At 36.8% G+C, this 27,254-nt stretch overlaps 2 protein-coding genes across 3 annotated transcripts in view; both read left to right on the plus strand.

Moving 5' to 3' along the window:
* Positions 1-673: 673 nt before the first annotated feature.
* Positions 674-3,800, plus strand: exoc8 (exocyst complex component 8). The gene has a single exon (XM_058756924.1). It carries the CDS (start codon positions 813-815, stop codon positions 2,865-2,867), a length of 2,055 nt encoding a protein of 684 aa, XP_058612907.1. The 5' UTR covers positions 674-812; the 3' UTR covers positions 2,868-3,800.
* Positions 3,801-5,281: 1,481 nt separating this feature from the next.
* Positions 5,282-27,254, plus strand: part of LOC131526813 (E3 ubiquitin-protein ligase TRIM9) — a 46,801-nt gene continuing 24,828 nt past the window's right edge. For both annotated transcript variants that reach the window (XM_058755388.1, XM_058755389.1), the window contains exons 1-3: positions 5,282-6,104; positions 22,795-22,890; positions 25,924-26,046. In XM_058755388.1, coding sequence (XP_058611371.1) covers positions 5,343-6,104; positions 22,795-22,890; positions 25,924-26,046 — 981 coding nt within the window. In that variant the 5' untranslated portion in view covers positions 5,282-5,342. The remainder of the gene's footprint in view (positions 6,105-22,794; positions 22,891-25,923; positions 26,047-27,254) is intronic.

Here is a 27,254-nt window from a genome sequence, read left to right on the forward strand (position 1 = left end):
GGGTCAAAATTATCGATTTTTCTTTTATGCCAAAAATCATTAGGACATTATGTAAAGATCATGTTCCACGAATATATTTTGTAAATTTCCTACCGTAAATATATCAAAGCTTAACTTTTGATTAGTAATATGCATTGCTAAGAACTTCATTTGGACAACTTTAAAGGCGATTTTCTCAATATTTCGATTTTTTGCACCCTCAGATTCCAGATTTTCAAATAGTTGTATCTCAGCCAAATATTGTCCGATCCTAACAAACCATACATCAATGGAAAGCTTATTTTCCATACCATTATGACTGGTTTTGTGGCCTAGGGTCACAAATGTTAACCCGTGTGTACAGTTTTAATACTGTATAATTCTATACTTTTTTATATATATGCTTCGTTAAGCTACGTTTGCAATAAAGTGAATGAATTAAAATATAACATGTTTATACACACATTTGACAGTTACTGATCCGATAAGTTTATTTTATTTTTTTGTAGTCAAGCCTTTTATTTATTTACTTATTATGCATATTAACATCGACAGCAACACTAAAAGACATGTGCCATACACCAGACACAAACAACAGCGTCTTACTAGATGTACGTGTAATTATTATTAAATTATTCAAACATATTATAAACGAGTGAATCTTTGTTGTTATTTTGAAACGTTCGCTGGTCACGTGATGTGACGTCACGGGGAGGCGTCGAGCGTTTCCTGTTGAGGAAGCGATCAGCTCTGCAGCTCAACTGCAATGACAGCCTGATTTCCACACAATTATCCTCTCATCTGTGTTTCATTTTCGCCGTAACATCGAAAAAATGGCAGACACTGGAAATCGTTTGCGTAAGTTGCTGGAATCCCCTAATTTTGATCCTCAGTCGTACGTGAAGCAGCTCTCGCAGCAGTCGGACGGGGACCGGGACTTACAGGAACACCGACAGAAGATACAAACACTCGCCGACGAAACCGCGCAAAACCTGAAGAAAAATGTTTATAAGAACTACAGGCAGTTTATTGAGACAGCCAAGGAGATTTCTTACTTGGAAAGTGAGATGTATCAGCTGAGTCACATTCTCACTGAGCAGAAGAGCATAATGGAGAGCATTACACAGTCTCTCCTGTCCACAGATAAAGATGAAGCAGCCAAAGAAATGCTCGCAGCCTTCCCAAAGGAAACGGAAGAGGTTAAACAAAGAACCCTAACCACACTATTGGAAAAAGTAGAGGGATGCAAGAACATCATGGAAACCCCAGGCAGATATCTGGTTTATAACGGTGATCTTTTGGAGTATGACGCAGACAACATGTCGCAGATCCAAAAGGTTCACGCGTTTCTGATGAACGATTGCCTGCTCATCGCAACCTGGCTGGCGAACAGACGCGGAGCCGTGAAATACAAATACGACGCGTTGTATGATCTAGAAAGCTTTGCGGTTGTGAACGTAAAAGACAACCCTCCAATGAAAGACATGTTCAAAATCCTCATGTTCCCCGAGAGCCGCATCTTCAAAGCCGAGAACAGCAAGATCAAGAAAGAGTGGCTGGAGATTCTGGAGGAAACGAAGAAAAACAAAGTGGCGAAAGACAAAAACATAAAGGAAGAGGAAGTTCCAACGTCGCCAGTCCGTCAGGAGGTCTCCACAAACCCTTTTGATGAGGATGAGCCTCTGTATTCAGAGGAACTGGTGGATCTCAGTCCCGAATGGATCCAGGAGCTTCCAGAAGACCTTGACGTGTGCATCGCTCAGAGGGACTTTGAGGGTGCTGTTGATCTTCTGGATAAGCTAAACGAATATCTGAAGGAGCAACCGGTGAGCCCACGAGTGAAGGAGCTGAGGGGGAAGGTGGATGAGCGTGTTCGACAGCTGACGGAGGTTCTGGTGTTCGAACTCTCGCCTGATCGCTCGCTCCGTGGAGGACCTAAAGCCACACGGCGAGCCGTCTCTCAACTCGTTCGCCTGGGACAGTCCACAAAGGCCTGTGAGCTGTTTTTGAAGAACAGAGCGGCGGCCGTCCAAACCGCCATCCGCCAGCTTCGCATCGAGGGCGCCACGCTGCTTTACATCCAAAAGCTCTGTAACATCTTCTTCACAAGCCTGCTTGAAACCGCCAGGGAGTTTGAGACTGATTTCGCAGGCAACACTGGCTGCTACTCCGCCTTTGTGGTCTGGTCTCGTTCGGTGATAAAGATGTTCGTAGATGCCTTCAGCAAGCAGGTGTTTGACAGCAAAGAAAGCTTGTCCACCGCTGCAGAATGCGTGAAGTTCGCCAGTGAGCACTGCATGCAGCTGAGCGAGATCGGCTTGGATCTGACCTTCATTTTGCAGTCTTTACTTGTGAAAGACATCAGGGCGGCTCTCCAAAGCCAGAAGGACATCATCATAGAAGCAACCAAGCATCGTAACTCTGAGGAGATGTGGCGTAGGATGAACCTGATGACTCCTGAAGCTCTGGCCAAGCTCAAGGACGAAATGCGAAGCTGCGGGATCAGCAGTTTCGACCAGTACACGGGAGAAGACTGCTGGGTCAACCTGAGCTACACCATTGTGGCCTTCACCAAGCAGATGATGGCCTTCCTGGAGGAAGGGCTGAAGCTGTACTTCCCAGAGCTGCACATGGTGTTTCTGGAGAGCCTGCGGGAGATCATACTGGTGGCTGTGCAGCACGTGGACTACAGCCTGCGCTGCGAGCAGGAGACCGAGAAAAAGGCCTTTATTCTGCAGAACGCATCGTTCCTGCACGAGACGGTGCTTCCTGTTGTGGAGAAGCGGTTTGAGGAGGGAGTTGGGAAACCGGCCAAACAGCTCCAGGATCTGAGAAAGAGCTCTCGGTCTGTCAGGGTCAACCCCGAGAGCACCATGTCCGTCGTCTGATAGAGATCAGTTCGGACGTGACTAACTAGAGGTCTTCAAATCTCAATACATTTCACTACATTGCACTCATGTGACTCACTTTTAGTGTTGCCATGCACTCCTAACCTCTCACACTCTTTAAAGGAATAGTTCACTGAAAATAAACAGTCATTTTTTTACTCACCTTTATGTTGTTGTACACAGAAAAAATTCGAACTGCAACTAATTTCATCCTTTAAATTTTCACCACAGAATAAAACAAAATAGGCAATTGTGACTTTTTATCTCACAATTCTGACTTTTCTTGCAATTCTGAGAAAAAAGAGGACTGGCAAGATATACACAGTTGTAAAGTTCAACTTTCTTGAATGTAAGTTTTTTAAATTTATTTTTTTGTAAAAACAGTCCTGTGACTAATTGTGAATTTTTATCTCACAGTTCTGTTTTTTCTTCTCAGAATAGTGAGTTTATATCTCATAATTGTGAGTTTATTGCTCCAAATTAGAATTTGTCAGAATTGCTTATAAACTTGGAATTGAGATGCTAACTTGCAATTTCAATTATGACTTAATATCTTGAAATTCAGACTTTTTCTCACAATTGCAAATTTATGAACTCTTTTTCTCAGAAGTGAAAATTGTGAGAAAATAATTGTAATTGCCTTTTATTTATTTTTTATTCTGTGGCAGAAACCTAACTGTATAACACTTAAATTTAATAATATTAAGTGTACTAATTGTACTTTGTAGAGAGATCAGCTGTTGGTTCTTTAATCATTTATAATGAACTGTATTATTCAAGTAAATAGAAATTAATATTGCCCTAATAAAACATTCATTTCAATCAAACAAAAAGACAGATGTAAAGATGAAAACACTTTTATTTATACTGCTTTCTTTTGAGTGTATTTTTGTACACATAAACTAGTAAACACGTTTGGTTTAAAAAAAAAAAGGCAAGGTGCTCACTTAAATACTCACTTAACATGAATATGCTGTATTCTTTTGATCTTATGCTCCAGATGTCGAAGCTTTTAAATGTAGTGCCCCCTGGTGTACAGGGAATTGTTCAATAAAAATAAGACTCTGTTAAAAATCCCAAAGCCAAAGTCTTGACAATAACACAGAGTTATTAAAAATATTCCTGTTTTGTCTGTTTCTTTTTCTCTTTGATACTGCTGTTTCTGTTCTCTGCCTGACTTCATATCCTTGATCAAATATTCGCAAGGTCTTATTGTATTGTGTTTTGTTGTTTTAACCCCCTGCGACACATAATACACCTACGACTTTGAATTTAAAAATGATAAGATGGGGAAAAGGTTTAAGGTGTTGGCACTGTTCATGAGACTTAAATAAGCATATTAAATTACCTTCTAAATCAATTTGAAGCAAGCATTTTAATGCATGCAAGAATATCTAACTTCACTACTTGATGCAGTCTGGTTTGCACTGACACACACACAACGTGGAAGCTGTTTTTCCAGCATTCTAGGTATGCGTCACCTTCTGGGTTATGACAGGAGTTCATTTTCTCTTGGCAGACCCCCAGCCTAATCTAACGGATCAGTCTCGCGCCTCTGAACAAAACGACAGGCATGTGAGAAAGAACAAAAGCATGTGCCTTTGTGCCCCTGATTGTCAAATAAATATTTTAACCCTGCACTATTAGTTTAGATTGGACTGGACATTAATCAAAAATCTTTTGTGATTCACGTTTTTTGTCCTATTTCTCAATTTTCACTTCTTTTTCCTATACATACTGTGTGTGTGTGTGTGTGTGTATATATGTATATATATATATGCATGTATAGAAACCTTTTTTTTAAACCATGTATTTCAAGAAAAAAAGTACTATAAATGCTTATATATATATATATATATATATATATATATACATATATAAATACACATAATTTATTTATTCATTTAGTATAATTGTTTTCCCATTATTTATTTTTTATATGAATGTATCATTTTCCCCATTACTCGTCAATCATTAGATAAGGTGGTGTGGTGATGTATGTGTGTGTGTGTGATGAAGTGCTCATTAATTCTGTGCTGTAATTAGACTGTGTGGGCAGGGTGGACTGTAAACAGCCCGATGCATGCTGGGAAAAATCCTTGCTCTAATTATTCACGACTACTCACAGAAATAGGCTACTGGTCAGCTCTCTCGGATGCCAGCACAATTACAACGCCTGTCCTCCTTTGACTGGGTTGTTTACACACGGGCTTCTTTAAATTGCAAATTAGCCCCCCCCCCCCAAACCTATGACCCTTGAATAAGGGACGATAATACAAATTCTTCTCGCCGCATTTAATTAGCGGAATTACGGGAGTTGTAGTTTTTAAGCGGTCAGCGGAAGCGGCGGGTATCAGCATAGGGACTACAACGCCCACAAGCGTCCTCTCACTGCGCATGCGCGGAGCGGGTAAACGGGAGCTGTCCGAGTCTGTAGTGCTGCTCTGATTTCGTTGAACGCTCGTGAGTGGGTTTATGGACGCGATGGAAGAAGAACTGAAATGCCCGGTTTGCGGTTCTCTCTTTAAGGAGCCGATTATTTTACCGTGCTCTCATAATGTCTGCCTGGCGTGTGCTCGGAATATCATCGTGCAGACTCCGGAGGGAGAGACCCCTCCGCAGAACCGATGCTCCTCGGACTATGACTATCTGGATATGGACAAGATGAGCATGTACAGCGAGACGGACAGCGGCTACGGCTCATACACGCCGTGCCTGAAGTCTCCCAACGGAGTGCGCGTGTTCCCGCCGGCTCTGGTGATGCACCGCCACTGCTCCATCACCTGCCCGCTGTGCCACCGCAGCGTGTCCCTGGAGGAGCGCGGGCTCCGCGGCTTCCAGCGCAACCGGCTGCTGGAGGCGATCGTGTCCCGCTACCAGCAGAGCCGCGCCGCCTCCGTCAAATGCCAGCTGTGCGACCGCAATCCGGTGGACGCCACGGTGATGTGCGAGCAGTGCGATGTTTTCTACTGCGCTCCGTGCCAGCAGCGCTGCCACCCCTCCCGCGGACCGCTGGCCAAGCACCGGCTGCTGCCGCCGGCTCCAGCGCAGGCGGGGACCGCGCAGCCGGCCGGCGCCTCCGCGCGCAAACAGACGACCTGCGTGGATCACGAAACGGAGAACTACAGCATGTACTGCGCCAGCTGCAAGACCCCCGTGTGCTACCAGTGTCTGGAGGAGGGCAAACACGGCAAGCACGACGTGAAGCCCCTGGCCGCCATGTGGAAACAGCACAAGGTAATTAACACATTGTGGCACTGTGGCTGGACCATGTAGTACAGTGATGGTATCACATGGTAAAAACACGGTACTTTCTCAAATTCATGGTACACCATGTTATCCAAGGTACTTTCAAGAATACCACGGTCCTACCAAGGTGCTCGTCTTCCTTAAATAAATAAGTAAATAAAAACAAGTTGGCTCCAAGAAGTAGCCTACCATTCACTCTTAGAAGAAATTGTGACCCTCTCTGTGAAATCCAGGCTAAAGTCTCAAAATCTAATTATAAGCATCAAAGGTTCCACTATGATTTCAATCTTTGACACGGTCTTGCTCAGTCAGTATTAAAGATAGCAAAGTTACATTTTCACAGAAAGTTCTTTATCTTATGAAGGATGGTTTTATGTAGAAAACAGTAAATCACACACACACACACACACACACACACACACACACAAAAGACTTTAGCTGGGTTTTCACAGCCATGGTCACAATTATTTTATATCGAACTTATTATTATATGTTCATATCATTATATGTTTATATCACTGGCGTCATATTTGGACCCCCTGCTGTGATTCATTACAGATGAAGATTTTTAGATATAGATTTTTTGAGAATTTAATCAAAAGACCCAATAGTTCTAAAAGATTTATATAATGATGCAAATAAAAGAACCATTTTAGGTTCCCCAAAAAACCTTTATATGAAAAGTTCTTAAAATAACATGTTCTGAAATTCCTTTTCTCCTAAGAATATGAAGACATTTTTAATACACTGAAGGTTCTTCGTGGAACTATTGATGCTAAAAGCTTTCATTTTTAAAGATGGTATAAAGAATCCTTTTAGGATTCTAAACACGAGATCATAGCATTTTATGGATTACATTCTTGTTGAAGTACTATTTCATGTATGTATCAATGAAATAGTGTATTTTATCACTGAAATAAATTAAAATAACTATTACACAGTCATCACAGTCACCAATAACTCATTTAGTTAATTCATTTTTATCCTGAAGTTTCTTTTCGGCATCAAGCTTTGTTAATATACTTAACCCTAAACCCTAATTTCTCAATGTAATTTTTCAATACATTTACAGTGCTTTTTTATCCTTGACATTCATATGAAAATGTTTTAATTTCTCCTTTTGTGTTCCATATACAACAACATCAAATTTTAACATGATGGCGAGTAAATAACGATAGATTATTTTTCCCCTTCAGTGAATTTTCAGTGCGGTGTTATTTGAACTACCTTGCAATAGCATGCAAATGTATTGAATGAGGAATAAAATCTATTGCATCTATTGAATAAGATTTCCGGCTAATAAATGCATGTACTTGTTAAAGTGCTGAAGGAGATGGTTCACATTTTTGGTATTGACTTCTCAGTCAAAACAGTTCACGCTTAAGCTGTTTTAACACACACACTCACACACACTGTCCATTCATTGTACTCGTGCTTGTCTCTGCCCCTTCAGCTCCGCTCTGTGTGTGTGTGTGTGCTGTATGTGTGTGAGTAGGTCAGTCAGTGTAAGTGCCTTATGCTGTACAGTATGTGTGTGAGCTGCTGTGCAGTGGCAGGGGGTAGTAGGAAATTGAGGAAAGCTTGTGTGTAGTGGATGGAGAGAGTCACGGTGTGTGTGTGCTGTTTTATTGTAGGCGGGGAGGAACTGTGTGAGTGTATATGAGTCAGTCTAAATTCTACCCTCCCGCCGGGCCTTTTTTTTCTTCAGCACTTTAATGGATTCAGATGGAGCCGACAGAACAGATAATTTTACACGTATTGCATGAAGCTGTCAGATTGATTGGTTAAATTAGAACACACCTTTAGTTTGAATTTAGCGTGAATCTCTTTAATCCTACATTGGGTCGCTTTTGGGTCTTTATCATTTAAGTGGTGATTGTGACAGTGTGCTAGTCATTTATGAACCAAATATGGGCTATGAATCATTATAACCTGCTCAGCTAGGAAATACACTGTTTAAAGAGAGATGTTCAGTATCAAGTAAAGATACAGGCTCATAAAATATTATCTGTTAAACCTGACGTATCTTCTCAGATCTTTTCCCAGTGAGATTGTTTGGAAGCTGAGTAAAAAATAGAACAGATAATTTTGAGAAATAAAATCAGAGTGAGAGCTATATAGTCACATTGTGATATAAAATCGCAATTATGAGAAGTTACAATTACAATAAATAATGTCACATTGTGAAGTATAATTCACAATTGCGAGATGTAGTCAAAATTACAGTACATTAAATGAAGTTGCAGTTACGTAAAAAATAAAGTCAGTTATGAATTATAAAGTCACGATTTGGAAATATAAAGTCACATTGCAAAATATAAAGTCACAATTAGGCTAAAAGCACAATTGTGAAATATAAAGTGATATTGTGAGATATAAAGTTCTAATTAACAGAATTAACAAAATTACAAGATATAAAGTTGTCACAATTTGTAGATATAAAATCACATTGTGAAATATAAAATTACAATTATGCTAAAGAAAATCGCAATTGTGAAAGATAAAGTGACATTGTGAGATATAATATTAGAATTACAATAAAGAAATAAAGTTGCAATTGTGAAATATACAGTGACATTGTGAGCTATAAAGACACAATTACAAGAAATAATGAAGATATACAGTCACAGATGTAAAAAAAATTGTCACAATTTGGAGATATACTGTTAAAGCATTTTTATTGTGCAAAATAAAGTCACAATTATATGCTAAGTAAAGTCACATTTGTGAAATATAAAATCACATTGTGTGATATAATGTTACAATTACAAGAAATAAAGTCACACTGTAAAATATACAGTCACAACTATGCTAAATAAAGTCACAATTGTGAAATACACAGTGAAATTGTGAGATATAAAGTCACAACAATACAAAAATATATTCACTGTTTGAAGATATAAAGTCACATTGTAAAATATTAAGTCACAATTATGCTAAATAAAGTCATAATTATGATATATGTGACCCTGGACCACAAAACCAGTCTTAAGTCGCTGGGGTATATTCGTAGCAATAGTCAAAAATACATTGTATGGGTCAAAATTATAAATTTTTCTTTTATGCAAAAAATCATTAGCATATTAAGCAAAGATCATGTTCCATGAAGATATTTTGTAAATTTCTTAACGTAAATGTATCAAAACTTAATTTTTGATTAGTAATATGCATTGCTAAGAACTTCATTTGCACAACTTTAAAGACGATTTTCTCAATATTTAGATTTTTTTTTGCACCCTCAGATTCCAGATTTTCAAATAGTTGTATCTCAGCCAAATATTGTCCGATCCTAACAAACCATACATCAATGGAAAGCGAAAAATTGACACTTATGACTGGTTTTTTGGTCTAGGGTCACATATAAAGTGACATTAGTCACAATATAAAGTCACACTGTAAAATATAATGTCACAATTATGCTAAATAAAGTAAAATTATAATACTATAATTTTACAATTACAAGAAATAAAGTTGCAATTATGAGAAATGATGCTGTAATTGGGAGACATAATGTCGCAATTACGAAAAATAAAGTCACAGTTAGTTTTTTTTTGTGAGGCATAAATTCCTCAGTGGAAGGAAAAAATTGCCATGTTGTACTAGTGTTCACCTGGCTGTCACCACTTCAATTTATTTAGAGCATACTGATTTGATATTGACTTATTTCCCTGTGCCGTGTGTGTATTTGAGGATTTTAGAAGCTGTTGTGTTGCTGTGGAACTCTGCTGAAGTCAATACACACACTCCCATATGGATTACTATTAGCTGACCCTTGACCTCTGAACTCTGACCCCTTCCTTAAACACTACTCATCACCCTGACCCTGACTGCCTACACAGACATCTGTCCTCTAAATAGTGCTGAGAGTCAAGTGTATGTAGAAATGTTCATGTGGCTGTATGCAAGCAGAGGTCTAGTTGTTACACATTTGACTCCAGCGTGTAGGCCTACTGAAAATCCGAGACACCTTCAAAAGTTGCCGTTGCACACGAAAAGAGATTCAGGTCAATTATTTTATCACACTGAGCAAAATTATACTTTGGACCAACCTGAAAACTCTGATGTGTAGTATAGTAACCCAAATGTATAGTTTTCTCAAGTTATATTCAAGGTTTGATTTAAAGCTTACATTTTGATTTAATATTAATCAAAGAAATGTATTTTCCCAAAGACAAAAACATTCATTAAAAAGTAAAAAGTCTTTATCATACAGACCATACCATCATTTTTCTTCAGACATCAGCCAAAATGTTACTTAAAGCTGCAGTCCGCAACTTTTTTTGGTTAAAAATGATCCGAAATCAATATTTGAGCAAGTACATAACCAGCCAGTGTTCAAAAGTATTGCCCTACTTTAGCCCGATTCACAACAGTTAGCTTATAATAGTGTTTTCTAATTTGAGTGGTACGGGTAGGAATTCATGGGAACTTTGAGCGTGCCGCAGCGTCATTACGTCACGTCTGTAAACATAAAGAAGTTTTCCCGGCTAGTAGGCTATCGCATGTGAGGATCCTGCAGGTGGCGGATCGTTTATAGCCTTTTCTCACAGCAGCTGGAATTATTAAATTTATTATTTTGATGGCGGATTGTAATCTTGAAAGGATTATAGGTTTATGAAACACATGGGACTGAAATTAAATTATATTTCAGTTTTAAATGTGCATTTGATTACAGATAGCCTGGGATTACACAAGATTTGTATTTTAAAGAAAACCATTTCAAAGGAAGAATAATTTGCTTTTTGGGTTAAAAGTATTTCTTAATATGAAATTCGAATGGTATGACAATTAAGAGATTAGACTGTATAGAAATTGAACTTTACACGATAATACACACTATATACACGTCACGCAATGCTGATGTTGTTAACATTAACAATTTGAGAACAAAGTATAACAATAATAATAATTTGCACGGTTTGATGTGATATGAGCTAATTAACCGATCTTTAGATTTAATCACCATTGGTAGCGTGATTTATTGTAATCATATTTTCCTCAGTTGGTCAGAACAAACGTGGCAGACTTGTTACTTACTCGTTCAGATGACAATATCCTGTGAAGATTCTTATTTGGGTCATACTCTTATTTGAGTAATACTTAGTTTTTAAATATTTTTAAAATAAAAATATGAATAAATTTTCTATTCTGTACTAAAACAACAACAACAAAAAAATAATAAAAATAGAAACAAATGATAAAATCCAACAATAAGTTCTGCAGTCAGTACATCATCTCATCAACATTTTGGTGTCAAGTGAAAATATTAAATGAAATTGATTCTTAGCAAGAAATCAAGTTTGGAGTGTTAATTGCTTTTAGACAAAACAGGTTTAAACCAGAAGCCATGCTTAGACAAGTAAAAATATCATGAAAATTAAACTGACAGATGTCACTAAAATAAAATATAAACAGAATAAAAATGGCTTTTAGCATCAGCACACATAATATACATGTCTTCTGTCAATGGAAAAACCAACAGTCTGCTGTGTGTGGAAATGCCAATGGATGTCACTAGAATGAAATATAAAGTGAATAAATATGATTGTAGTGCCTAGACACGTAATGCAGGAATGCCGTCTCCTTCCACACATAAATACAGTGTGTGGGAATAGCTGTGACCTCCTCCTCCGCACACATTCATGACACGCAACGGTGGTTTTGCCTCGCGCACACACACACACACACACACACACACTAGCAGATCGAATGTAGGTTAGATGTTTCAGACTGAAATATGCAGAACCACTCCTCCGTATGCCATCGCTGGTGAGTGTGTGTGTGTGTGTGTGTGTGTGTGTGTGTGTGTTTAAGGAGTCTTTTTCACGCGTTTTCCTGCCGGCTATCTGTGACCAAGGAAACAGCTCAGTAAACTCAGGCCACTGACTGAAATGATCTTAATACAGACCAGACTTCAGCAAATAAGACACGAATACATAGTGTAGCTGTAACGTTTCTTGAAGAAAATGAAGATTGAATTAAGAAAACTTTTGTCTTTGCAAAAGTCATCAAATACAGAAATAGCAGCTCACATTTTTTGGACTTTGTTGACGTTTGTGCAGCCGGCTGAAGTCAAAGATGGTCAGCCAGCAGGGTTTGATATGCAGCTATTCATAGAGAAGACAGGAAAACCCAGAAAGAGAGAGAAATAAATATAGAGACACCCTCCTACAAACGTGACCCGTCCTTTTCAACGCCTAAGTACAGAATCCTGTAATACAGCAGGTTTCCATGGATACCCATGAATATTACGTCAATGTTTCATTTTCCCACACAACTGAAAAGAACCATCAGTGACTGGGGTTTCTTCAGACTTGCTGAACAGACAACCTCTCACCTGCCCACTGTGATTTTAACCAGTGTCCATGTCAAAATCTGTAAACTTAAATGTCAAATATTTCATCTCAAAATCTAAATCTATATATTTTTATATTTATTAATGTACAAATTCCCTTTTATATGAAGAATATCTGAAGCTTATTCTTAGGGACCACTGAAATTGTATACATTGTGACTATATAACTTCTTTATGGATGTTGACAAATGTGACCCTGGACCACAAAACCAGTCATAAGTCTCAAGTTTTCAAAATTGAATAAATAAGCTTTCCATTGATGTATGGTTTGTTAGGATCGGACAATATTTGTCTTGCCTGTTTTGATATATTTTAAAATGTAATTTATTCCTGTGATATCAGCATCATTACTCCAGTCTTTAGTGTCACATCACATGATCCTTCAGAAATCATAATAATATGTGACCCTGAACTACAAAACCAGTCATAAGATTCACTTTTGTGAAATTGAGATTCATACATCTTCTGAAAGCTGAATAAATAAGCTTTCCATTGATGTATGGTTTGTTAAGATCGGACAATATTTGGCTGAGATACAACTATTTGAAAATCTGGAATCTGAGGGTGCAAAAGAATCTAAATATTGAGAAAATCGCCTTTAAAGTTGTCCAAATGAAGTTCTTAGCAATGCATATTACTAATCAAAAATTAAGTTTTGATATATTTACAGCAGGAAATTTACAAAATATCTTCATGGAACATGATCTTTAATTAATCTCCTAATGATTTTTGGCATAAAAGAAAAATCAATCATTTTGACCCATACAATGTATTTTTGGCTATTGCTACAAATATACCCCAGCGACTTAAGACCGGTTTAGTGCTCCAGGGTCACAAATGTGGTCACTATGAGCTACGTAGAAATTTAGAAAAAACAAACAAACTAAAAAACAATTCTAGTTTTGCATAGATTGGAACAACATAAGGCTGAGTAAATGGCAGAATTTTAATTTGCTGTAGGATTTAGGCTATTACTTTGTGACGTTTACTGAAATGTTTGTTTAAATAATTACAAACAAACAGCAAGTAACACAATTAAGTGAAATTTCAAAGACTGAAATAGTATTTTCTTGTGAAAAATACTCCAATAATCTTTAATTAACAGCTTTGAATTTTTTCCTCCTTAGAGTTTACTTACAGCAGTGCTATAAATATTGCTTTAAATATTTTGGAGTGATGAGTATAAACAAACTTCAGGGCTTCCCTTAGTGTTTTCGGCACATAACACTCATTTTCAATTCCCTCTGACTGCCGTTAATCTGAAGTTGTCTCGCAGCATCACAGAATGAATAAAGCAAAAGTAATGAATGCCGCAGTGAATAGCAGGGAAAACTAAAGGATTGACGTATGTGCGTTTAACCTTTAGAGCCAGATCTGCTCCTCAGTTCTTCGCACCATTGCAACGTTCTGTCAGTTATTCATTTAAAAATTGATGATGCCAATGACTTTCTGTCTGTCCACTGTGAACATCAAACCACAGAGATGTACAGCTAAATGGAGGCGAGAGACAGAGAGAGGGATGTTGTCGTCAGTATAGGGAGATTTGTGTGAGTCAGAAGGGTGATTGCTTCTGCTGACCTCTAGATGTACAGCATTAATCACACAGCTGCCCACAGAGACAGAGACAAAGACTCTGCTCCAAAACCTAATGAGCTGCTTGCACTGCAAAAATCATTTTCTTCATTAGTCATTTTGTCCTGTTTTCCAATAAAAACTAGATCTAAAGATTCTTAAAACAAGATTAATTTATTTGAAAAACAAAATCTGCTAAGATATTAAGATATTGATGAGATAATATATTGTGATTTATTACATATTTTTTTATTTCCCTTGCCATCTATAAGATGTTTAGATATTTTGCATTATGCATTATTGTAACATACTTAATACTGTCCAAATTTGAACAGAAACACATATATCTTCCACAGGTATGGCAATCCCATAACATATTGTTATAAGCATCCAAGATGGCAGATGAAGTGAGAGAAATATCGATTATAAATATATTTCAATCAGTACAGAAAATCATGTTTATGACAGTTTAATCAAATTAAAAATAATGAATCATTTTCTCCAATATTTGGGTATATGCTTATTTATTATCCTATGTATTCTTTCTCTTTATTGTGGCTATGTAAAGCACTTTGAATTATGATTGTGAATGAAGAGTGTTTTTTGTAAATAAACTTGCTTTGCCGCACCTTATTAGTGTAACATATTGTTAGCTTAGCAACATGCTAACACCCATGCTATCTCCTTCATGTGAGGAGCGCTAATAAACACAGAGCTGCTGCCTGTGTAGATCGTTCCAAAACCAACACACTCTCATGCTTATTCTTAACTAATTTATGTTTTTGTGAATTGGTGGTGATTACAATTAGGTATTCTCAAATATATACATTTGAGGGTTAAGGTACGGCCACATTTACTGCTGTTTGTCAAATGTTCATGGGTGAAATCCAGTTATTTCAATGGGAATTCGTGATGGAGAGACCTTAAAGTTGTCTTTCATCACTGCTTTTACTGTGCTTTTATTGTTTTTGGTTTACTGTTATAATATTTACGGAGGGGTTTGCTTGTATGTAGGCTATTTCCTGATCTAGCTAAGTGCGCATGGCAATAAGAGGTGCAAACTTGAGGGGAAGCACTCATTTTAGCTAATTTATGGAAATATTTGTGTAAATACGTTTTGATTTATCCGTCCTCTTTTAAATGGTATTAACTGTATCTACTTAACTCTTGTTCCTAATTTTCATGTATAAATCTTATTATGAGACAAGAGTTTATTTTATAGAAACATGGTAGGCTATGGTCCTATTTGTAAGGCCGGGAAAAATGTGTATTTAAGATGGTTCAGATCGAGATGGATTGAGAGCTTGTGAACGAGATTATTGTGGTGCTGTGTATCATGTAAAACTCCAGCCTCAGTGTAGTGGAGGGGAGTTAATACTGTTTTAAGTACTCAGCAGTTCTAATTTCAGACTGTTTTTATTAATAATCTTTGCTTTAAAGGAACACTCCACTTTTTTTGAAAATAGGCTCATTTTACAACTCCCCTAGAGTTAAACAGTTGAGTTTTACCATTTTGAATCCATTCAGCAGATCTCCGGGTCTGGCGGTAGCACTTTTAGCTTAGCTTAGCATAGATCATTTAATTGGATTAGACCATTATCATCAGCAATTAGACCATTATCATTAGCAATGATATGACGCAGCGCCTGAAAGTAGTCCCCAGCTATATCATAACTAGTTACCTAGCTGGGGACTACTTTCAGGCGCTGCGTCATATCAAAAACGGTAAAACTCAACTGTTTAACTCTAGGGGAGTTGTAAAATGAGCCTATTTTCAAAAAAAGTGGAGTGTTCCTTTAAACATATTTCTTAAACATATCTTAAACATATTTATTTGCACATCCTTTTTGGACGCCAACTTCGCTCCCGTGATTTTGATCCTCCTTGTGACTGCTCAGGGGTGCGTTTCCCAAAACCATCGTTAGCTAACTATAGTCGTTAGTTCCATTGAACTCTATTGGTAACGATGGAACTTGCAACCATAGTTGCTTTTGGGAAACGCACCCCAAGTCGTTGTCACAGAATTTCAAAATATTTTTGCATATTTCGCAACCGGTTCAGTTGGTTACTTGAATTTGCCACATTAGCTAACAGAAACCTGCTTGGCTTGAAAGTGATTTCAGTGTGGGCTGTGCGTCATATATCGATGCATTATTAACAATAGACAATGGAACAGGTTTGGGTTTTTAAAATTGTAAAATCATAAGTGTTCATACAAATCAAATCATACGACTTTATATGAAAAACTCAACTTGTAAAATAGTAACATTTTCTCATCAGATCGGGTTGTCCAAAGCAGTCATTTATGAATAATTTATGATGGTTGCCAAATGGTCCCATATGGAATAAATCCATATGAGACATAGGCTGTTTCTCAATATGCGAAACAGTCATAGTTTGTCCCATATAATAGCATATAAAATCTAAACAGCTGAAGACATCTTAGCATTTATTGCATATACATTTCAGGAAATATAGTAAGTATCAATGTAAAAAATGACAGATTAGAATGGAAAACAAATCATGAAAGATGGATGTGAAACAATTAAACCCTTTGTGTGAGAGCCTGATAAACAGACACTACATCTGACAGCAGGGGAAGGATCAAGGAGGATTAGCTTTAGCTAACTTACATTTGTTGTCTTTTTACTGATTCATTTCATTGGTTCAATGAAATTCAGTTTTGTTTCACATGCTTTGTTCTAAATCACAAAGTTACAATTCTTTATTGTTTATTTTTAGCATTTATTTCTTAAAACCGAGGTAATGAATGTGTATGTCAGTGAGCCAAAGTCAAAACGCATTTAGCACTTAGTTCAGTCAAGTAGTGATTGTCCTTTTTATAGCTATATACACATAGTTGCTGCCATACACCGTGACTTCACATGGCATTGCATTTTTATTTGCAGAGTGGTCAATAGCTTTACTTTAATCTAAAATAGTACACACAAATGGAGAATATCTCTCTTCTAAACCTGGTGACCCTATTTATCAGTTAGGATGCTGCATTGAAAGGCCTCTCCCCATGAAGAGGTACTTCACTGCATTTTGGAAGAGAGTCAGAAAGGGCAATAGGTTTAGATGTGATGGCAAACCTGACCCACTCTTTAGTGCACACTCCCCGAGGACTCACGATCAAGGTCACTACTACATCAGCACAGATTTGTATCTTACACACACACACACACACACACACACATTAAACAAACACACAGTCTCAGTCCAGCAAACATGCTGATAAGGCAAGTGCCCAATTACTCTGTCAAAAAAAATCAACCAACAGCAGTTATTGAAATGTCATTTGTGTCTCTGTGATGTCCCACACACACACACACACACACACACACACACACACACTGCTCATCTTCCACTCTCTCTAAATTCAATTCACGTCTCATCAGCTCTTCATCACATTGCTCTGCTGAAGTAGATAATAGGATAATAGCACTCCGTCTTTTAGCAAGAGTCTAAATAAAGAAGCTCCAATTTTCTGTGTGATTTCTTATTAGCACAACCTTTTTTCTCAGAGCTCTTCACATTATTACAGATAGACTCACTGTTCAGTAAATCAGTAAGGCCAATGAAGCATAGTGTTGTTATAGTTCTGCACTGCATGTGTTCTTCTGACTGACATCTTTTAACCCAAAGTTTATTGTCCAGTTTTCCACCTAGACATTGAAATGATACAGTGAAACCCATGAAAACTTGCACACCTACTCCACACTTGAATATAATAATGAATGTTATATATGTTATATATACACTACCTTTTAAAGGTTTGGGGCCGGTAAGATTTATTAATGTTCATGTACTTGTCTTAATAGACAGTAAAAATAGTAATATTGTATAATATTATTACAATTTAAAATTCTGTTTTGATATATTTTAAAATGTAATTTATTCCTGTGATATCAGCATCATTACTCCAGTCTTTAGTGTCACATCACATGATCCTTCAGAAATCATAATAATATTTGACCCTGAACTACAAAACCAGTCATAAGATTCATTTTTGTGAAATTGAATAAATAAGCTTTCCATTGATGTATGGTTTGTTAAGATCGGACAATATTTGGCTGAGATACAACTATTTGAAAATCTGTAATCTGAGGGTGCAAAAAAATCTAAATATTGAGAAAATTGCCTTTAAAGTTGTCCAAATGAAGTCCTTAGAAATGCATATTACTAATGAAAAATTAAGTTTTGATATATTTACGGTAGGAAATTTACTAAATATCTTCATGGACCATGATCTTTACTTAAGTAGTGATTTTATCTTCAGGTTTCATTGATAAATAGAAAGTTCAAAAGAAGAGCATTTATCATTTGTAACATTATAAATAACTTTTGATCAATATCAATAACTTTTGATCTCAATTTCTTTAAAAAACGACCCCAAAATGGTTTGTATATATATAATATTCTTCTATCCAGCACATGAATCTCTTCTCTTATAAAAGAGTCGTCATCTCTTATAAAAATTTGAGACATATTTGTCAAAAGTACCGTTAGTTTTTTATGATTTCAATGTAAAACCTTTTAGAGAGGACAAACCTCATTCATTCATTATTCGAAAGAAAAGTGTGCAAATTTGAGACATCAGTAATTAGCCTGCAGGATGTTTAGGACTGAAACACATTTGACCTCATCTGTGTAAGTGAGTCTGACCACCCGACCTTTGCACTGACTGTGGTCAGTAAACTACGTCTACGTGACATTTTGGACTTTAAAGTCTGTTAACACCATTTTAACAAAGCAAGCCTATTTCTTTGTTTGGTTCTTTGGTTGAAATTAGCCTGAGTAGCGTGAAGGAGGGCCAGATTGTACAGGGTCTATGGACACAAAAGCGGGGCGGGACGGTGACCCCGATGCATCATTGACCCCAGCGGTGTCCCGGTGTCTTCTTCTCCATCACACAGGCACACATACTGGGAGAAGTGGGCCATGAGAAGGGTATCTGTCAGGGTCTTGTTAGCAGGCTGGACAGCTTGCCGGGGCAGATGGCACGTTAATAGAGCGAGGAGATACGTCTGTGTGTGTGCTTGGGTTTGTTTATGTGTGTGTGTTTCTTTCGTTGATTTAAAGACACCGCTGATCGAAGAAGGCCAGGGAAGGCCCAGAGGAAGAGGAGCAGGTAGGAAGGAAATGTGTGTGTGTGTGGACTCGTGCCAGGGTGTTTTCCACAGACTTGAGTGATCATTAGTCAAGCCAGAGACCCACAGAAGATTTTGAATTTTAACCCTCTATTGTATGCATTATGGGAGCAGTGTTTAAAAAAAAAAAAAAAAAAAAAGATCTTATCTAAGCAATAATCATAAGCAATTTAACAGCTTTGGTTCTGATTCTTCTTAACAATTATGGTTCCTTAATGGTTCCTTTAGTACTTTTGAAGAATAAATATTTTGAGAAAATATGTTTTATTCCAGGCTGCATAAAATAAAACACAAATATTTTATTTATTAAATAGCTACTACTTACAAACATGTAATTTTAACTACACATTGTACACATTGTTAATAACCTTAATAGAGTCACTATGGTATTGTATATATCATTACAGTTTAAAATGTCTATTTACTATTTTAATATATTCTAAAATGTCATTTATTCATGTGATGCAAAGGTGAGTCTTCAGTGTCACATGATCCTTCAGAAATCATTCTAATATGCTGATTTAGTGCTACAGAAACATTTCTTATTATTATGAATGTTGTAAACAGTTGTGTTGCTTAATATTTCTGTGGAAACCATAACATTAAAAAATATATATTTTAAAAAAAGAGTTTTATATTTTAAATATGTTTTAAAGTTATAAATGTCTTACTCTTTACCATAACTTTTGATCGATATAACACATGCTTGCATCCTTAACAGTTCTTTTAATATTTTTGAAAAATAAATATTTTTGAAAAATAAATTTTATTACAGGCAGCATACAATAAAATCTAATAATTGGCCTTGATATTATATTAAATAACACAAACCAAAATGGGAAAACATTGTGCAAAAGGTGTTTATGACAAAAACAAGAATGCCTTAAAAAAATTATGCCTTGCAATTGCCGTTGTGCTTAGTATTACATTGCATGAATAGACACGTTTATAGAGCTTATTGTATAGAACATAATTATTTATTTACCTTTTACCACTCTTTTCCTTTCACTCTGGTGTGTGCTTTTTCAGTGTTCCTACTAAATCTGGATCTTGGTTTAGGTTCTCATTCCAACTGCTGTCAAATGTCCGTCGGGCTCAGACTGAGGGTTTTATTAGAGATCAGATTAGAATTAAATAGTTGGCACATACAGTACAGTAGGCTGTAAACTATAAAGAATCAATAATGCAAAGCTGTTGTTTGCTTTGAGAAGATCATATTCAAATGATCTTATAGCTGCTGCCTATGGATTACGGAGGTCTGGTAAAGCTCTGGGCAGAACCTCTCATGACTGGATATTAAGTTGACAGTGACAGTGTTTCAATAATCTAAAGCCAATTCGATACAACTCATAAATCATTCAAATCCTGACAGTTTAGTTTTGTTTGGGAAAAGACTGATAAGACATAGAGTTGAGTTGTATTTGACTGATTGAAGTGTGTGATGTCATATTGCACTGGTGAATGGGTTTAATTGGTAGTTGTGTTTAGTATTCCCTGTTGAAAACAAACAGCATATGCTGGTTAGGTATGTTTTGAAGCATGGCTGCTGGTTTGAGCTGGTTTAAGCTGGTCCTTGGCTGGTCATTTGCTGGTCCTAAGCTGGACCAGCACATGACCAGTTTAAACCAGTTCAAACCAGCAGCCGTGCTTTTTTTCCAACAGGGTTGTTGGGTTGGTTTTGGATGTTGGGAATTTTGGTGGTGTTTTGTGGTGTTCAGGATGTTTTGTGGGGCTTGGGGGTAGTGAGTAATGTTTGAGGATACTGGGAATCTGGGGTGTGTTTGAGGATTCTGGGAAAAGGGTAAAGTTGAATTAGCAGGACCAGATTATGGTCCTGTGGTCCAGGATGTTGGGTGGTGTTTAAGAATGCTGGGTAATGTTGGATTGGCAGGACTGGATCATGGTTTTGTGAGGCGCCTCAAAAATGTTGGTAGGTGTTTTGAAGATGCTGGGAATGTTGGGTGGTTGTTGAGGATGCATGGAATATGGGCTGTTTGAGGATTCTGTGAACGTTGGGAGGTGTTTGAGGATGTTGGGAAATGTTGGATTGGCAGGACTGGATCATGGTCCCATGAGGCCCCTGGGCAGTAGGTATTTATCTTTAGTTTGTTGTTATTTCATTGAAATAAATCAGGAGTCACCAGACTCAGTCCTGGGGGGCCGGTGTCCAGCAGAGTGTCCTGGGCGATTTTTCCGATTTTATCGATTAATTCGAATTTAATGTTTTGCCACAATTCTGTTTTTATAAATTGAGGAATCATGATTTTGGATTGAAATGTTACCAAACGTTAGAATTAGACACTTTGACAATATGCCAATGATAGTAAAGAGAAAAGAATTATCCAACCACATGTTGGCGCACATAATTAACGTGAGCGTGTGACGCACTCTGTGAAGGAACGTAAGTAGAATATTGCTAGGTGCCATTCAAACAGAATGCGCTTTTGTGTTGACAAAGATGCGACGCGCAGTGTTGCCAACTAATTTTCAGGGGAAGTTGCTAAAGGAAGGTTGATTTGTTGCTAAAAGTTGCTAAATGATGACACTGCGCGATGACATCATTACGTGATAACGAAGCAAAATTGTCTCACTACATCAAATCTCAGCAAAAAATATATTTTATATTGTTAACATTTATATTATATTATAACATTGTTAACATTCTGAACATTTATATTTTTAAGTGGTGTATTAGTAGTTAGTTAGTGTGCTACACTCTAAGAAAAGTCTGTAAAATAGGGCACAGTCTACTATGTTAATAAGAAGGAATTTTCTGTATTGATTTTTCCAAGTGTTTTTTTGCCTGCATTTTTAATTACGCATTGTAATTTGTGTTTTCAGGGTACAACAGATAACGGATGATGTCCTGGAAAATTACTAGTACCTTTTCCATTTTTGTAGATATTTTTCTTACAATGTACTAACTGATCGCAGGTACAAGTTACTAACAAAGTAGTATCATAAATTAATGAAAAGTTGCTAAATTTAGCAACAAAATTGGTAAGTTGGCAACACTGGTGACGCGGGCAATGGAATAGGAAAAAATGCAAGAAGATGGAAGTTGAACTTCTTTTAACACTTCTTGTCCACATAATATTTTAGTTATGGCATGTACCAGCAGGGGTGACTGTCCATGATTACCAGCCAAACCTTGACCCCCTGAATTGGAATATGTTGAGAATCTGGGGTATGTTTAGGAATAGTGGGAATGTTGGGTGGTATTTGAGGATACCAGCTAATGCTGGGTTGATCAGGACTCTATGTATTTTGGTAGGTGGAATTTTAGGATGCATGAAATATTAGGTAGAGAATACTGGGAATGTTCAGTGGGATGCGTTACATGAATTTATGCAGGTTTTAGATGAGCATGTGAAGATGGTGTCTAGTGATGATGTACAAGGGATTCAAATGTGTGATACTAGTGGATTAAAATATTTCATCTGTTTTATGCAACATGAATAGATTAATGTTTTAATTGAATTCATTGAAGTTACATAACATATTTTCACTCACGGCTCTATCAACACATTATTTTAGAAGAAAAGATTTTAAAGCATGTTAAGCAAATGATTTCATTGACCCATGTTTATGTGTGCAGTGTCAGCTGTCCCAGGCATTGAATGGAGTGTCTGACAAAGCCAAGGAGGCCAAGGAGTTCCTGGTGCAGCTGAAGAACTTGCTTCAGCAGATACAGGTAACAAAGCCATCTGTTATGTATCAAAAATGTGAAAATGATGTAAACTCTGCTTATTTATATAGGTTGCCAGTTTTGAATGTGTTCCTTTCAGTTTCATATAACAAACCTCACTATGTTTTGAACACTAAATATAACTATAAAAATTGTCTGCACATCAGAGCAAGAATAATAACATAATCAAAACAGCCATGCTAGCAGCACTCGAATATTAGCATCTCCTCTTTGATTTATGAGTGTCTCATTAAATATGCAAATGAATACCTCGTTAAAAATGAAGTGGGGTAATTATAACATTCAGCATGTATCCAACAAACATGCCATATGTCAGATGTTAACATGAATTTTGTTAGCATGTTAATGCGTTGCATATCAAAGGTTTTAACCAGGGCTCCATCGACCCCTGGGGTCTTGCAAAGATTCATATTAAACATATAACAATATGTGTCAGATTTGAAGCATTAATTATCTCTTAAACATTATAGAATGTAATGTAATGTTGAAATAAAATGTTATTGAGAGCAGAAAAACTTGCCCTAGTCCAGAGACATGAAAATGAAGCAGCTTAACATTCATTTGTATTGAATGTTAATCAATGCAATTCATATGAATGTCATGAGTTTTGAATTGTATTCTGCCTGGAGACCACTGGATTATGAGCTCTGAGCTATTTTTACTCAAGTAAAGAGTTTAATGCCCTTTCATACTGCCCAGCAGGCAGAGGGAGAGAGGAAGAGATTGTCTTTGAAAGCCTCTGTAAGCAGACTTTGCACTGAAGTGCTATAGTGATCGGTGATTTTCAATGCAATGTGACATACTTTCTCACACAGAGACGAGTCCTGCAGAAGGACTATGTCTGGTTTCAAGCCTGATCTCTTATTTTAAAATGTACCAGTCACACATGCTCATATCAGGCGTCTTCTCTTCATCATCGTTGTGTAGTAGATGAAATGACTCAGTCCCATCAGCCCCAGTGTGTGGGTGTAGGTCTCACATCTGAGTCACAACCGTACTCAAAGTGAATGAACGATTAGTTCCGTTCAAAACTCCTACACCACAGACTCCCTCGACTGATCTTTGCCAGCTTTACAAAATGCATTTTAAAGCTAAAGTGTGTAATTTCTGTGCCACTACAGACACCAAACAGAATAGTAAAAATAATAATATAGCCCCATCTTGCACGAGGGAGTCCAGCACCAACTCCACTGGTTGAACCCAAGAAAAGGTTTGCATTGTCCAATATGCTTCTTCTGGTGGATGCCGCAAACTACACCATTCTGATGCTTATAAAAGCATCCACACCATTGATGGACGTTGTGAAGTAGCTGTGAATTCTGGAAAATAATTGCAACATATCAACTGTCCATATTTCATAGTACTATTATCACTCGAATATGAATACATTATTAGAAAAGTGATGTGTGTATTTTTGTCTGTTAAATTACTTTCTTCATTTGTAGAGTCAGCTCTAATCCGGTGTCTTCATTGGACACTAGTAGCATGTCAATGTAGTATTTATTAATTTGCGTATAAATGTTTTAGTGGTAACACTTTAGAATAGGGAACACTTATTCACTATTAACTACGACTTTTCCCTCAATAAATTCCTTATTTGCTGCTTATTAATAGTTAGTGCGGTAGTTGTTAAGTTTGGGTATTGGGTAGGATTAGGGATGTAGAATAAGGTCATGTAGAATAAGCCATTAATATGTGCTTAATTACTACTAATAAATGGCTAATATTCTAGTAATATGCATGCTAATAAGCAACTAATTAAGAGACCCTAAAATAAAGTGTTACCAGATTAGTTTATTAGGTTTTAGTTATTTTAGTTCTTGATAACACTTTAGTATAGGGACCAGTTCTCACTATTAACTAGTTTCTTATTATCATGCCTATTATTAACATATTGGCTGTTTATAAAGCATATATTTTGCACAACAATATTCTACATCCTAATCCCACCCCAAATTTAATAACTACTTTACTAACTATTAGTAAACAGCAAATTAGGAGTTTATTGAGGCAAAAGTCATAGTTAATGGTTTGTTAATAGCGAGAATTGGACCTTAAAATAGTTCTTCAGCTTAAAGTTAACAAAAATGAGAAATTAACTGTTTTAAATGGTTTTAGTTGTAGGTAATAACCCTTATTTGTAAATTGACTTTGCCACATTGTGAGTTTGTGGCAAATTTCATCAACCACTGGCAGATGGAGGAGTATTTGTTTGAAAACCTCTGCTTCCAAAGTCCACCCAGACAATATTTTGAAACTAATCTGTAAAAATGTTATATTGTAACCATATTTCCACAATATACAAAGTTCTGTCATGAAACTCTAGATAGCGCAGGCCAATAGGTTCTAACACAATCTGATATAATCACATCATTAATATTATTATTAATGCAGCGGATGGCTAGTACTTGCTGTAGAATATGCTGCGTGCTTCAGAAACCCTGCAACTTCCCCAGCTCCACCTGTATAGATCTGCTACGGGGTGATTTCATGTATATTATATATGGGGGTTATTTCATATATGTTATATGTGCAGCAGCAGTATTTCTTACATGCTCACAGCAGCATGTCAGTGGATGTATTGACAGTAGCAAGTCCCTGTTCTTTCTCTGCCGCAGCAGCGTAACAGATGTATTCCACCAAGACCATTGATTGTCATGGTAGAATTTAAAATATTGCTTCCCACATTTGCATATAAACACCATTTAGTATTCAGCAGTTTCAAATATGGAGTTTACAAATGTGAAAAGGTTAGCCAATCACAAAATAGGTAATTTACATATATAAGCCTGAAAGGGGCAATAGCAATATTAATTCTTAGGGCTCAGACAGATGGTGAAACTTTATAACGACTAACTTTAGCAGACTTCTTCTGGAAGGGGGTTAAAATGTTACAAAAGTTCCATGTTAAAGTCACCAAAAACAAAATGATGGAGATATATTGTCTATAGTGTTTTGTGGGGAAAATTCTTGAGGCTCACTCTCAGTATGTGTATACTGTGTGTATGTGCGTAACAGGAGAATGGCGTTGAATTTGAGGCATGTCTGGTCGCTCAGTGTGACTCTCTGATTGAAGCGCTCACTCGGCAGAAGGCCAAACTGCTCACCAAGGTCACAAAGGAGAAAGAGAGTAAGCTGAAGGTGGGTCAACACACTCAACATGCACATCTCTTGTCATTCATTCCTATTCTAAACCCCTTTTGACAGGGGTCCACACACCTAAAATTAGCAGTAGCAAATTACATTTAGTGGTTGTAGTAGTAATTTTAGCATCAGCATTTAAGGGTAGCGTGGGACAGTATACATATATTTTATATACATATATATATATATATATGTATATATATATATTTTTTTAAAGCCATTCAAGAGTAGTCCAGCATATATTTTGCAGCAGTGAGATTATTTCCTAGTTCATTCACATGACATTGTGCCTGCTTCACCACACAGATGGGACAGAGGGAGAAAGAGTTTCTGTAATACACCGCACTATTAGTGTCGCCTCCCGTGACTTTATTGAAAGCAGATTGAGTTTTTGTCTTATCTGTGCAACTCCATATGGTCAGAATAAAGTGAGATCAGTGAGTTTATTTAATCTGGCTGTATGTAAGAAATACATTTTATTTACTCAGTCTGTGATCAAAATATTTGCACTAGTAGCAAATCTGAATGGTTTTAAATCATTTTTTTGTTCATTTAATTTTAATTAATTATTTAGTTTAATGTATTTTTTAACATATTATTATTATTTTTATTTTCTTCTCTTTTTTTGGGGGGGTGGAAACACTTGGCTAAAGATGCATTTTTAAATTAGCGTGATGCTTCTAGTGCCATTTTCATTAAATCTGGTTGTATTGAAGACCTCATGATATAAAAAGCCCATTTTTTTGTTCTCTAAGATAATTTGTGGCTAATAGCATAAATTCCTCCATCTTCCTGGGTCTGTGTGCTCTGCTCAGATAATCAAATGAAGTGTTTTTGTTTGCAGTGACAGGAGACGTCATTTTCTACTGTAATTCATTTCTTCCACGCCAGTAGTCTGACAACAGAGCTTTACGCATGCCCTCTTTCACCACACTGAACACAGGATGAAGGGGGTTGGGGGTGTGAAAGTAAACCCGCTCGGTCCAATGCGTTTCTTACAGTATGTTATGGAATTAATCCATACATTGTTCAATAGATTACAGTGATGCAAGATTATATTGTGTATTAGGAAGAATAAAATGATCTACAGTTTATGTATCGGAAAAAGAGCAGCAGAATTTAGGAAACCCTGGTTCATGTATGGCTCTTTGCACAATAAACTAATCAACATAAGATCCTTTGCTTCATTTGATACAGATTAGAGA

Source organism: Onychostoma macrolepis, chromosome 20 (genome assembly GCF_012432095.1).
Source record: "Onychostoma macrolepis isolate SWU-2019 chromosome 20, ASM1243209v1, whole genome shotgun sequence".
NCBI classification, from domain to species: Eukaryota; Metazoa; Chordata; class Actinopteri; order Cypriniformes; family Cyprinidae; genus Onychostoma; species Onychostoma macrolepis.